The sequence below is a fragment of the Stomoxys calcitrans genome, chromosome 1, assembly GCF_963082655.1.
Source record: "Stomoxys calcitrans chromosome 1, idStoCalc2.1, whole genome shotgun sequence".
NCBI classification, from domain to species: Eukaryota; Metazoa; Arthropoda; class Insecta; order Diptera; family Muscidae; genus Stomoxys; species Stomoxys calcitrans.
Genome location: NC_081552.1, coordinates 168,060,254 through 168,072,780, shown reverse-complemented (window position 1 = coordinate 168,072,780; position 12,527 = coordinate 168,060,254). Strand labels below are relative to the sequence as shown.

The window sequence follows — 12,527 nt, the reverse complement described above, 5'->3', positions numbered from 1 at the left end:
CCCGGCGACACCGGCTCTTGCTTCAATACTGAGTGCCCATGTTGCTCGTTGTTAAAAGGCGAATTATTGGCGTCTTTAAATAACCGACGACCATCATGTTCACGCAGCGATGGGTCGTATGGACCGGAACAAGCTTGCTCACCTGTTGGAGCTTGACGAGAATCGCCGCCTTCAGATGTAAATGTGGCTGCAAAAACAACCAACATAATGGTGATCCGCTTTTATATCTATAACCATGGGATGAGGGTGTACCAACTTCGCCATTTCGTTTGTAATTCATCGAAATATTGGTCGTCTAAATCCCCATAAAGTATATATATTCTTGCTTGCCATGATATTTTAAGTCGATCTACCAATATACGTCCGTCTATCTGTCTGTCTGTGGAAAGCACGCTAACTTTCGAAGGAGTAAAGCTAGGCGCTTGAAATCTGCACACTTACTTTCTATCAGTGTAGATTGGGATTGTTAATGGATTATTTCGGTAAAGCTGCCATATAAAACGATCTAGACGGCGCAATTCTTATCCGATTTCTCTGAAGTGTTTGTTTTTTGTTTCAACAACTATGGTTCCAATCAGTTCATAAACTGATATAGCTCCCATATAAAATGATCTCCCGATTATACTTCTTGAGCCAATAGAGGGCGCAATTCTTATCCGATTTGGCTGAAATTTGGTTCATTGACTTCTACTAGCGTTTCCAACATCCAAACGGACCATACTTGTGGTCCGAATCGGTCGATAACCTGAAATAGCTCCAATAGCTATAACCGACTTCATGCTTTGAGGATCTGGCAAGCCTAGTAGGACCCCATAGCCCACGAGATTATTTACATTACTTTTCTCAAATTATTTAACTTCAGTCTATATTTTTGACGCATTTATTTGTCAGTTTTTGTGACTTTAAGACACTGTCAAAGACTTCATTTGAACGCATCAAATAAAGTTTTTGAGGCATTGAGGTGTAAATTTGGCAAACCTGTCTTATTTCAATGTATGTTGGAAACTCCAAATGGATTTATGCCAAAACTACCAGTAGACCGACGATATAGTGATCACATCCGAAAAACTGTCATAAAACTGAAACTTTTCTAGGACTTTTTTAGGATGTGCCACGAAAAGTTATGCAAACTAGCTAGACGAACCACTTTTGTATATATATATATATATATGTAAATATATATATATATATATATATATATATATATATATATATATATATATATATATATATATATATATATATATATATATATATATTCGGCTCTGCCGAACTAATCACAATTGTACTAGTTTATATGTTTTAAGTTTTCATTGAGACTTGTATTTCGCTAAAGCTTCAGGCCAATACATATATTCTAGTGTCCCTAAATAGTGTATATTAGGTGATCCCTAGTCTTAACAGTGTCTCCGCTTTACAACTACCTTGTCCCGGTACCCAGATTGAGCACACGATTGAAATTTGAAGATTTGAAGTTCTTCAGCCAAACTTCAAGGACATGTTTACAAATTCACCCATGTGCGAAGAACTTCCAAAAATATCTCCTTTTTTAGAGCTATAGAAAAGTTTTTCAAAAAAAAACACACATAAAATTCAGAGAAACGCATGAAATTTTTATTCGAATCGATAGCGCGGTCCATATAATTTAATGTTTGAAGATTATTTCATGCCAATGTTGAACGTGACTGCGCCTCAAATGAACCATCCGCTTAGTCCAATTTTGGCATACTCTTTCCAACATTTCGGCCTCACGAATAAATGCTTCAATGTTGTCTTCCAATATGTCAATTGAAGCTGGCTTGTCTGTATTGACATGAGCTTTAACATAGCCCCACAAAAATACTCTTAAGTCCAGTCTAGTAAAGACCAGTCCGAACTTTATATAAAATGTTCACCGAACTCACCTCTCAATTAGTCCATTGTTACGCGTGCTGTGTGGCAACGTCTTGTTGAAACCACATGTCATGCAAGTCAAGCTCTTGCGTTTTGGGCAAAAAAAACATGGATATCATCTCACTATTGTGTTCGCCATTTACAGTTAACTTACGATTAGCATCATTTCTGAAGAATTATGGCCCAAAGATGCCACCAGATCATAAACCGCACCAAACTGTGACTTTTTCGGATGCATTGAGAGCTGTTGCAATGCTTCTGGCTGATCATTCCAAAATCGACAATTCTGCTTATTTACGTACCCATTGAGCCAAAAATGAGCTTCGTCGTTACAATGAAAGAAGCGCGCGATGAACTTTTTTAACAGAGCACGCATTTCGATCATAAAATTCAATAAATTGCCAGCGTTGTTCGTTTGTAAGACGATTCATGGTTAAATTATAGACCAAACTGAAGATTTTTGACAGGAAACAAAGCACGAAACTTGCGTGAGATATTTAAGCCAGTGTTTCCAATAAGATAACAGCTACCAAATCACTCTTTATTACAATATTTTACATTAACCGCAATTTTTTTAAGATCTTTCTTTCCAGTTGCAATAATAATTTGTACCCAAAAAAAATCTCTCCTTCGTATCGGTAGACCTTAATCTGATCTAAATACGTCTTTTTTCACTGGTGAACATAATTATATGCTTAAATACATATTTTTATACCCACCCAGATGGGATGGAGATTGTTCTAATCTATTCATTTCGTTTGTAACACGTCGTCCGTCTGTCGAAATCTAACTATCATTGCGCAAATATTTTATATTGGCGTAGGTCGTTGGGGATTCCAAATGTACTATATTGGTTCAGATTGGGATATAGCTCTCATATAAACGATTACCGGTTTTGACCCTTACAAGCGGCAATTTTTAACCAATTTTTAATTTTAAACACTTGCGTAGAGTATGGTTCAAATCAGCGCATAACCTGAATAGCTCTCATATAAACCGATCTCCCGATTTAACAACTTGAGCCACTGGAAGCCGTAATTTTTTTCCGATTTGGCTAAAAATTTTGCACATAATGTTCTGTTACGACTTTCAACAACTGCGGCAAGTATGGTCCAACTCTGTCCATAACCTGACATAGCTGCCATATACCCCAACGTCTCGATTTTCCTTGTTCGGCTCTTAGATGGTTTAATTTTTGCCTGGTTTGGCAGACATAGACATATCAGCAATTGGTATACGCTCCATTTGGAAGGGTCGATTTTTGTTTTTAAGAATCGTATAGCAAAAACGTAAACTACGTACAATTCTAAGAAGTTGCTCCGAAGAAACCATGTATCTAAAATAAAATCCTACTCCGCGCCTTCAAAATTATTTCCTGTACTTTCGTTATTCGATGTTCTTGTGATGAAGGAACAGGTCGCATTTACTGTTCGATTATTTCAAAATTTTGCACAAGTCACTTTTTTGGTCCAATATATATATATATCACATCCGATATGACCTTTAAAAGCTGCACCAGCCATAATTTTGGTCCAATCATGATAAAATTTTACACAAGACATTCTATTTAATGTTCCAACATGTGTGCATAATTTGATAAAAATCGGTCCCGATTAAGATATAGCTTCTATATATCTCTTTCATCCAATATGGTCATTTAAGGCTGTATTAGCCATAATTCTAGGCCCGTTCTTTACATACTTAGAAGTCGAGAGGCGCGGATTAGAATTTTATTTTAAATACATTCAGTGTTACCGTTGTGCCACTAAAGTCGGAATTTCCGACCTTCTAAGAGTCAAATACCTTTTTTGCGACCTTTTGAGATTTACACTTTTTTTCCAACGTTTTGATTAAATGTACTACCTTTTCTGCAAAAGTTCGACTTTTACACAATTTGCAAAAAAATAGTTTTAATTGAATGTAGAACAAGTAAAAGCGTGCTAAGTTTGGCCGGGCCGAATCTTATATACCCTCCACCATGGATCGCATTTGTCGAGTTCCTTTCCCGGCATCTCTTCTTAGGCAAAAAAAGGATATAAGAAAAGATTTGCTCTGTTATTAGATATGGTCAAGATATGGTCCGGATAGTACCACAATTAAATTATATGTTGCAGACCTGTGTAAAATGTCGGCCAAATCGAATAAGAATTGCGCCCATTGGGGCTCAAGAAGTAAAATAGAGAGATCGATTTATATGGGAGCTGTATCGGGCTATAGACCGATTCAGACCATAATAAACACGTATGTTGATGGTCATGAGAGAATCCGTCGTACAAAATTTCAGGCAAATCGGTTAATAATTGCGACCTCTAGGGGCTCAAGAAGTCAAGATCCCAGATCGGTTTATATGGCAGCTATATCAGGTTATGAACCAATTTGATCCTTATTTGACATAGTTGTTGAAAGTAAGAATAAAATACGTCTTGCAGAATTTCAGCCAAATCGGAAAGGAATTGCGCCCTCTAGAAGCTCAAGAAGTCAAGTCCCAAGTTCTGTTTATATGACAGCTATATCAGGTTATAAACCGATTTGAACCATACTTGGCACAGTTGTTGGATATCATAACAAAACACGTGGTGCAAAATTTCATTCCAATCGGATAAGAATTGCGCACTCTAGAGGCTCAAGAAGTCAAGACCCAAGATCGGTTTATATGGCAGCTATATCAGGTTATGGACCGATTTGAACCATACTCAGCACAATTATTGGATATCATAATAGAACACGTTGTGCAAAATTTCATTCCAATCGGATAAGAATTGCGCACTCTAGAGGCTCAAGAATTCAAGACCCAAGATCGGTTTATATAGCAGCTATATCAGGTTATGGACCCATTTGAACCATACTTAGCGCAGTTGTTGGATATCATAACAAAACACGTCGTGAAAAATTTCATCCCAATCGGATAAGAATTGCGCACTCTAGAGGCTCAAGAAGTCAAGAACCAAGATCGGTTTATATGGCAGCTATATCAAAACATGAACCGAAATGACCCATTTTCAATAACAACCGACCTACACCAATAAAAATTATTTGTGCAAAATTTCAAGCGGTTAGCTTTACTCCTTTGGAAGTTAGTGTGCTTTCGACAGACAGACAGACGGACGGACATGGCTAGATCGACATAAAATTTCGTGACGATCAAGAATATATATACTTTATGGGGTCTCAGACGAATAATTCGAGTAGTTACAAACAGAATGACGAAATTAGTATACTCTCCATCCTATAGTGGAGGGTATAAAAATCCCAAAGCGCTTCTGTCTTATGGGTTTTTCTTTACTTTCCAATTTCGATTCCGAGATATGTATTCGTCTCCGTTCTCTGTTTCTGGAATTACTAGTTGGAAAAACTTCAATCAATAAATCAAATCCCATTTAACGTAGGCGTATTATTTTAAAATTTTTCTGAATGCAAAAGGGTAAAGGTAAAATTATCACATTACAGATTGTCTCGTTGTTTGGTACTGAATGGTTCGGAGACTTTCTTCTCTATTTTTACTAATGATAGGGTGTAGATATAACTCCATGTACATATATTAACCAATTTTCATTTATAGAGCAGTAACAAGTCCATTTATCAACAAATATTTGCGAAAGCTGGATTTCTTTTAATTCAATTTGGACATTTCTTCATTTTGGTTAGGGTTAGTATACCCTCCATCCTATAGTGGAGGGTATAAAAATCCCAAAGTCACGATCGCCCGACTTACTTAGTTAGTTGTTTGTATTCTTCTGTTAAGTGTTAAATAATCATTGTGAGACCATTTTTTTAGAAATGACCTTTTGTGCGACCTTTTCAAAATTCTCAATTGTAACCCTGGATACATGCGCTTTTGTTGGTCAAAACAACAAAAATTGGTTTCTGAAACAGCAGAAAGTCTGTTGAAAATCGGACAGCAGTAATTTGTTGCGAAAACAGCAAACATTTTCTGCTGTTTTCAAACTCAAAAAAGTTAAAAAAAAATCTCGAAAATGTCGTAAATATTTCAAAAAATTTAATTTTATATTCCAACTTGTTTTTCAATTTTACAAGGACATAACTTAAAATATTTTATAATTAGCTTATTTTTTGATCAAATTTAAGCAACAGCAGACAAAATAACTACTACTATTATGTATATGCTTTTAAACAAAAAATGTACGCCTTAAATTGGCAATTTTTTATTAATATGTAGCAAATGCCTCAATTGTTGTTTAGAAGTTCAAAAACTTTGAATGGATTTATTCAAAAGTTTCAAATCTTTAATTTAATATCAGCAGACTAATTTTTCCTGGTGTGGTTTTTTCGGAGAAACTTCTTAGAATCAACTGGCCTTAGTGGCTATACTTTCTTGTTCACTACCATCACTTTGCTCATACGAGAATACACATAACTGCTGAGGCTCCCGGCTTTCTTGCTCATTTTTATGATACTTTTGACATCCTATGAAATTTGCATATTTGATGCTGAAAGACCACAGGGAACAACATCCCCGTTCACCTGCAGGTCAATGTCTCATTCATGGAACTTTATTACCAAATATATCTCTAACAACATTATTCTCTATTAGTTGACAACTAGAGCGATTGCAATCTCCCATTATCTTGGCTTCCCATCTATAGAAGAGTTGGACATTTGAAACCGTTTGGTATTTTTTTTATTTTATTTTCTTTTTTCCTGGTTTTCCTTTTGTTTTTCAACAAAAAATGTAAAAGATTTTTTTTGCCTTTAAGAGTATTTAGTAAAAATACATAGACTTTCTTAAACCCAGTTTTTGGGTTATTTATATGGTAAAAATCCCAGTTTAAGTAGGACACCTGTCCATAAATAATTGTGGCTATTAAAAACGATAGTTTGCACACTAAAGAAGACAAAACAGAGACATGAAAGCACTTTCTTCTGAAATATTCATATTTTATATTGAGAATTTCTAATGAACTATGTTTTCTTTCTCTTTATTGTGGTTTATAACTTCTCTAGAGTCGAGTTAAAGCTGTCAAGAGCAGCATTAAAATCACATAAAATGTTCAAAGTTTGAGTAGCGTTGCAGAACAGATTAAATTGAAAAATGTACTAATGCAAAACTAATTTTATAGAACATTATTTGTCATTGTTTGTCGTAATAATGTATTTCCATATTTTCCTTTTCCCCCATGCAGAATCGCAACACCGAAAATCTTGGTACACCTGGTACACGTACCAGCAGTGTTTTGCCCGATTTGCTTAGTCAAGCTTCACCAGCCACTCCACCACGCCATGACAAGTCATCCAGCGAGGAGGTAAGTAAAAACGTTTCTTCCTTTTCTCCTTGCCGTAATTTGCTATCCTTCTTATATTGTTTCTTTAAACAATTGAATATTATTTACAATAGTTTCATGAGTTTTTAATATAATTAAGTATACACATCATGAATTAGTTAAAGAGTGGTTACATTTTAGTTGTTTGTCTAAACTGTTATTTAATTAATGTCCTTTGTTTCAATGATCAGTTTTTTGAAGTCTTGTTATTTTTTATAATTTTTTGCTATTAACTAGGCAATTATATAGTAACATACATATATTTATTATGAGTTTTTGTCCTAAATTTATACATACATAATATTTTAACGCTTTTAACCTATAACCCTTTCAAACATATGTCCTTGTCAGTCAGTATGTCCTTCTGTCTGTCAGCGGAATAATTCCCCAGGAAATGCTTTTTCATTACAAAAAACAAAATACTCATCATTTAAAATGTCTTTGGTGAACACACATTTTTAAGTGTTTTCAAATTTGTTTCGTTAATCATATCACTTTTTATGTCTTTATCATTTTGAATTTTGCTTTTATTGTTATAATTCACTTTTATATATAAACATAGTTCTTAATGTTATTGTTTTCAAGTACTAATATCCAAAGCAAATTCAATGTGTTGCAAATATAACAGGACAAAAATACCGGACACATTGTTATCATATCTTCCTTGACTTGGTTAATAATTTTTTAGTTTTTTTAGCTAAACAAAAAAGTGTAACTAATTTACGACACAAATTACTGAAAGAAAAAGTTTCAAAATTCAATTGGGTTCTCACAAAACCGTTATTAAAAGAAAAGCGAAGCTATTAAAAAAAAAAAGAAAAATGCTTTAAATTTAAGAAATTATTAAACAAACAAAAACATTTATATTGAAATGTATATATCCTATTTTCAAATTATTTAAGCATAATTTTAATGTGCTAGGTAAAATTTCATCTGATATTCTCTAAATTACTTTTTGAAGATAACCATCCGCAAAGTTGTGATATAGACAGGAAAATTTGGAAATTTTATGAATAAAAAAACAAAGACAAAGGTGGGAAAACGGTGGATATATTCAAAGATGATGTCAATTTTATGGGATTTGTGTACATACAGACGATTGAAAAGAGGCCCAACTTCGGGACTGCAGACCACAAACAATAAAATTGTGGAGAAGTTATTTAATCTTCAAATTATAACATTGACCGAAAAGAACAAATTAACAAGCTGGGTGGCCACAGCACCGAGAATATATGGACTTCGAAAAATGCATAAAGAAGGAACCACTTTGAGACCGATTTGCTCATCAATCACCTACCCAATTTATGAACTCTCAAAATATCTAACGGACATACTTAATAACTTGGCGAAAGAGTCCCAATACAATGTTAAGGACGGGATACAATTTATAGGATCAGCAGAGAAGATTTTAGCAACATGGAACTATTAGTTTCGTTCGATGTCGTGTCATTATTTCCAAATGTACCAGTCAACTTAGCAATAAGAACAATCAAGGAGAAATGGACTGCCGTGAAGAAACATACAAAGATTCCAATAGACCTATTCTTAGAAATATTTACATTATGCATACAAGACTCGAGATACTTCACATACTACGATGAAGTGTACGAACAGAGAAAAGGTGTTCCAATGGGATCCCCGTATCACCCAATATTGCGGATTTTATAATGGAGGAATTATTGGACGTTTCGATAAGAAAACTGACCAAGAAACCGGACGATATATTTTGCGTCATTGGGAAAACGGAACTGGAGAATACACTCGAGGTACTCAACGCATTTTACAATTTACAATGGAATACGAGAAAGACAACAAATTACTTAATCTTGACAAAATGGTGTGCAGACACGAAAATCGGATCAAATTAAAATGGTTTCAAAAAGATATGGCTTCAGGAAGACTTATCAACTTCCACTCCAAACATCCCAGAAAAATAAAGATTAATACGGCAAAATTTTATTAACAGAGTTTTAAGAACAAGCGACACAATATGTCATAAGGAAAACGAAAAGAAAATTCGCCATATTTTAAAATCAAATGAGTTTCCCAACGACACAATAACTAGCCTAATAAAACACGTAAAAGAAACTGTCACAAACACGGAAAGGGACAATTCACTGAAAATAATCAACTCATCAACATATGTACATACCCGGGTTTTCAGAACGCCTTAATAACTCGGACATACACTGTCGGACAAAATAAAGTGCGGTTTTAGATATTTTTAGTTTTTTGATTGAAACATGTATTTGTTGTTTTCAAATGTTAATAAATTATAGTTTTATCGTTGCTCTTGCTTTTTTATTTTTGACTTCTCTCAATCTTGTCGGCATACTTAAAGCAAGATTCTTCAAAGTATTTGTTGGAATTGCCCTCCATTCATTTTGCATTTTTTCCCAAACTATTTAGAGATTTGATCTGGACTCCATCGGGATTTTTTCATCTAGGAAAGCCCAAAGATGCTCTATGGGGTTTATATCAGGGCTTTGAGCAGGCCATTCTAATTTTTCAACGTTATTTTCTTCAAAATATTTTTAGCGACCTTACTCGTGTGCTTGGGGTCGTTGTTTTGTTGAAGATGAACTCCCCCAAGCCCATTTCCTCTGCACTGCTATAAAGGTTTTCTTCCAAAATATTTATTTAGTGCTCTCAAGTCATTTTAGAGTCAATTTTTACGAGCCTACCAATTACCGAAGAGGAAAAACATCCCCGCGACAGGCTTTCTCCACCATGTTTTACAGTATTTACAGGGTATTTCGATTTTAGCCTTTGTGTTGGTTCACACCACACTCTTTTCGATTTTTGCAATTTTTTAGTTCATATTTTGACTCGTCTGTCCAAATAACTTTATTCCAAGATGATTCAGGCATATTTATATACTTTTTTGCAAAAGCTAATCGTTTTTATCTATTGCCTGCTCGTAGGAGAGGCTTTTTCTTAGCGAAGGCACTTTTTAATCCCCTTTCATTAAGTCTTATTTGGACAGTTCGAGTCGATATATTTAATTCAAGCTTCTCTTTTATATCTCTGGCTGTCGTAAACGAATTTCCCTTTGCTAGAATTGCAATATGATCATCCTCAAGCTTCGTCGTCTTACCTTTCCAGCCACATAATTTTTTCAAACTTTTATTTGACTTCATTGTTTTATAGAAATCAATAATTTTTCTGATCCCAGGTTCTGATATTTTATACTTGGAACTTAAAGCTTTCAATTTCATCCCATTTTCGCGATCTTGTATCAACATATATTTTTGAGTTTTGGTTAAGGGCTTCATTTCGAAAAAGTAATGGTCCATCCTTATTTTCTATATATTTAAGTAATATTGATTTTAGCGCAAGAAAACAAGAACAAGCGAAGATACATGCTTGAAATGCTTCACATTATTGATACACTCACTGACGAACGAATGAATTTTAAGACTGACACAGACCACTGTGCACAGGTTTACAGGAGTTCAGTAAATAAATATAGGCAATAGAGATTGAAACGTTTTAGTATACTCTTCACATCGTCATAAGAAAGTCATTTGTAATTGTTAAAAATGTAAGTATTACATAAAATAAAATAGTTTTCTGTTTGTATTTTATATGTAAAATGTTAAATTTCAGTGAATTTCCCAGAGAAGAACACCGGTGGTGTTCGAAATATCGGAGTTTTCAAAATAAAACAATTTTCAAAAACCTAAACAACGGTTTTTAATTGTTCATGACCTTGAGCCAAAAACAACCAAAAAAGTATAAAAAAAACATATATTGTAAAATGTTTGTCATGATTGAAATGACTTGACATTCCGGTTATAGATGAAAACCCACTTTATTCACTTTCCTGTTGTGTCTGTAAAACGTTTCGACCTATTGTATATTCCACGAATAACACGTGTTATGTTTTTTCTATAGGGCTTCAATTGTGTTTGGCTTGCCCACATAGACCAACGAGTTCACGTAACCCCTAAAAAAAGAATCAAAAGGCTTCAAATGACATTATCTTTCATCTTTTAATGTGTCCATTGTTTCACGAGCTGTCTGACATATAGAACCGTTTTATTGAAACCACATGTGAACCAAGGCAGCCAAATGGAACAAAATAAAATCACGTGTCATGGCTCGATATCGGGATGCATCGGTAACTCTTGTCCGATATGTGGCTGTTCTTCACCCAGAAAATAGCCCCACCGATAAAGCATTGGATTTCCACCAAGCTGTTGTAACCAAACACGAATTTTGAAAATAAATTTCAAGTATTTGCAGTCATTGCTTGTTTGTGAGTTTCTCCATGATGAAATAGCAGAGTATACAGAACAATATCACATATGAGGATTGGACACAATTATCACTTGTAAGTTACAAGTGTCGCAATAAACCAAATAATAGATCGGTGTCTAGTTGCAGACAATTACATACTAGGAAAAAGAAACAAATTTAATATGTTCATAATTAGATGATCAACTTTTATTATTAAATTTTGTTGTTATTTCATTCAAGCTCTAGGTTAGATTTAGTTCAAATGTTTATAAATTTGAACAACACCCGTATTCTCACCAATTGTTGATCTCAAGTCAATATTTTGAAGTTTTCGGGCAATTTCGTTGGCTTGAATGTAATGTTAATCAAACAAATTGACCATTTATCCTCAAATTGTGTTTCAGCACAGCAAAAAAAAACCTTTTTCGTAGCACATTAAAAATTATGACAGAATAATTTGAATAAGGATATAAAATAAAATAAAAATGTTTACATAGTATTAATTATCTTTATGTGAATGTACATTAACATTGTATTTACGAACCATACAATACATGGATCGTATCATGAAACTTTTTTTTTCAGTACTTTCGGTGTGGTTTTTTATACTTCCCGCACATTCAACAACACACAGACATTTACAACTTTAATTGATTTACAAACACTTCAGTTTTATCATTATATTATTCTGTATTATGTTAATTGCCATTATTTGTAACGAAAAAGTGATTTAAGTGAATAAATACTAGGCTTTTTGAAGAAGCCGATATTATATTTTAAGGAAAGTTAATTTTTATTTATTATTTTTTTCTTTCCAATATTTTACAAAGATAAATTTATAAAATAAAAAACAAACTACTTACGAAGGTTGCCTTTTATATTCCAGGATTGGACAACCCTTGTGTTGCAATCTGCCAACCGCTAACTCTATTGTAAGACTTGACATTTTTAAGGTTTTACGTACTCTGAACGTTTAGACATACGAGCGCTATTTGCGTTGTTTACAGTAACTTAAAAGATTCATATTGCCCGAAAAATGGAATTAAATCGTGAACATTTTCGTGCGATTATTTTTTACAACTTTTGACGTGGAACATTTAACATTTGACCGCC

At 33.9% G+C, this 12,527-nt stretch overlaps 1 protein-coding gene across 7 annotated transcripts in view; it reads left to right on the top strand.

Moving 5' to 3' along the window:
• Positions 1–12,527, top strand: part of LOC106085463 (serine/threonine-protein kinase mig-15) — a 259,525-nt gene that overhangs the window by 220,779 nt on the left and 26,219 nt on the right. For all 7 annotated transcript variants that reach the window (XM_013249721.2, XM_059360366.1, XM_059360365.1 and 4 more), the window contains one exon: positions 7,035–7,154. In XM_013249721.2, coding sequence (XP_013105175.2) covers positions 7,035–7,154 — 120 coding nt within the window. The remainder of the gene's footprint in view (positions 1–7,034; positions 7,155–12,527) is intronic.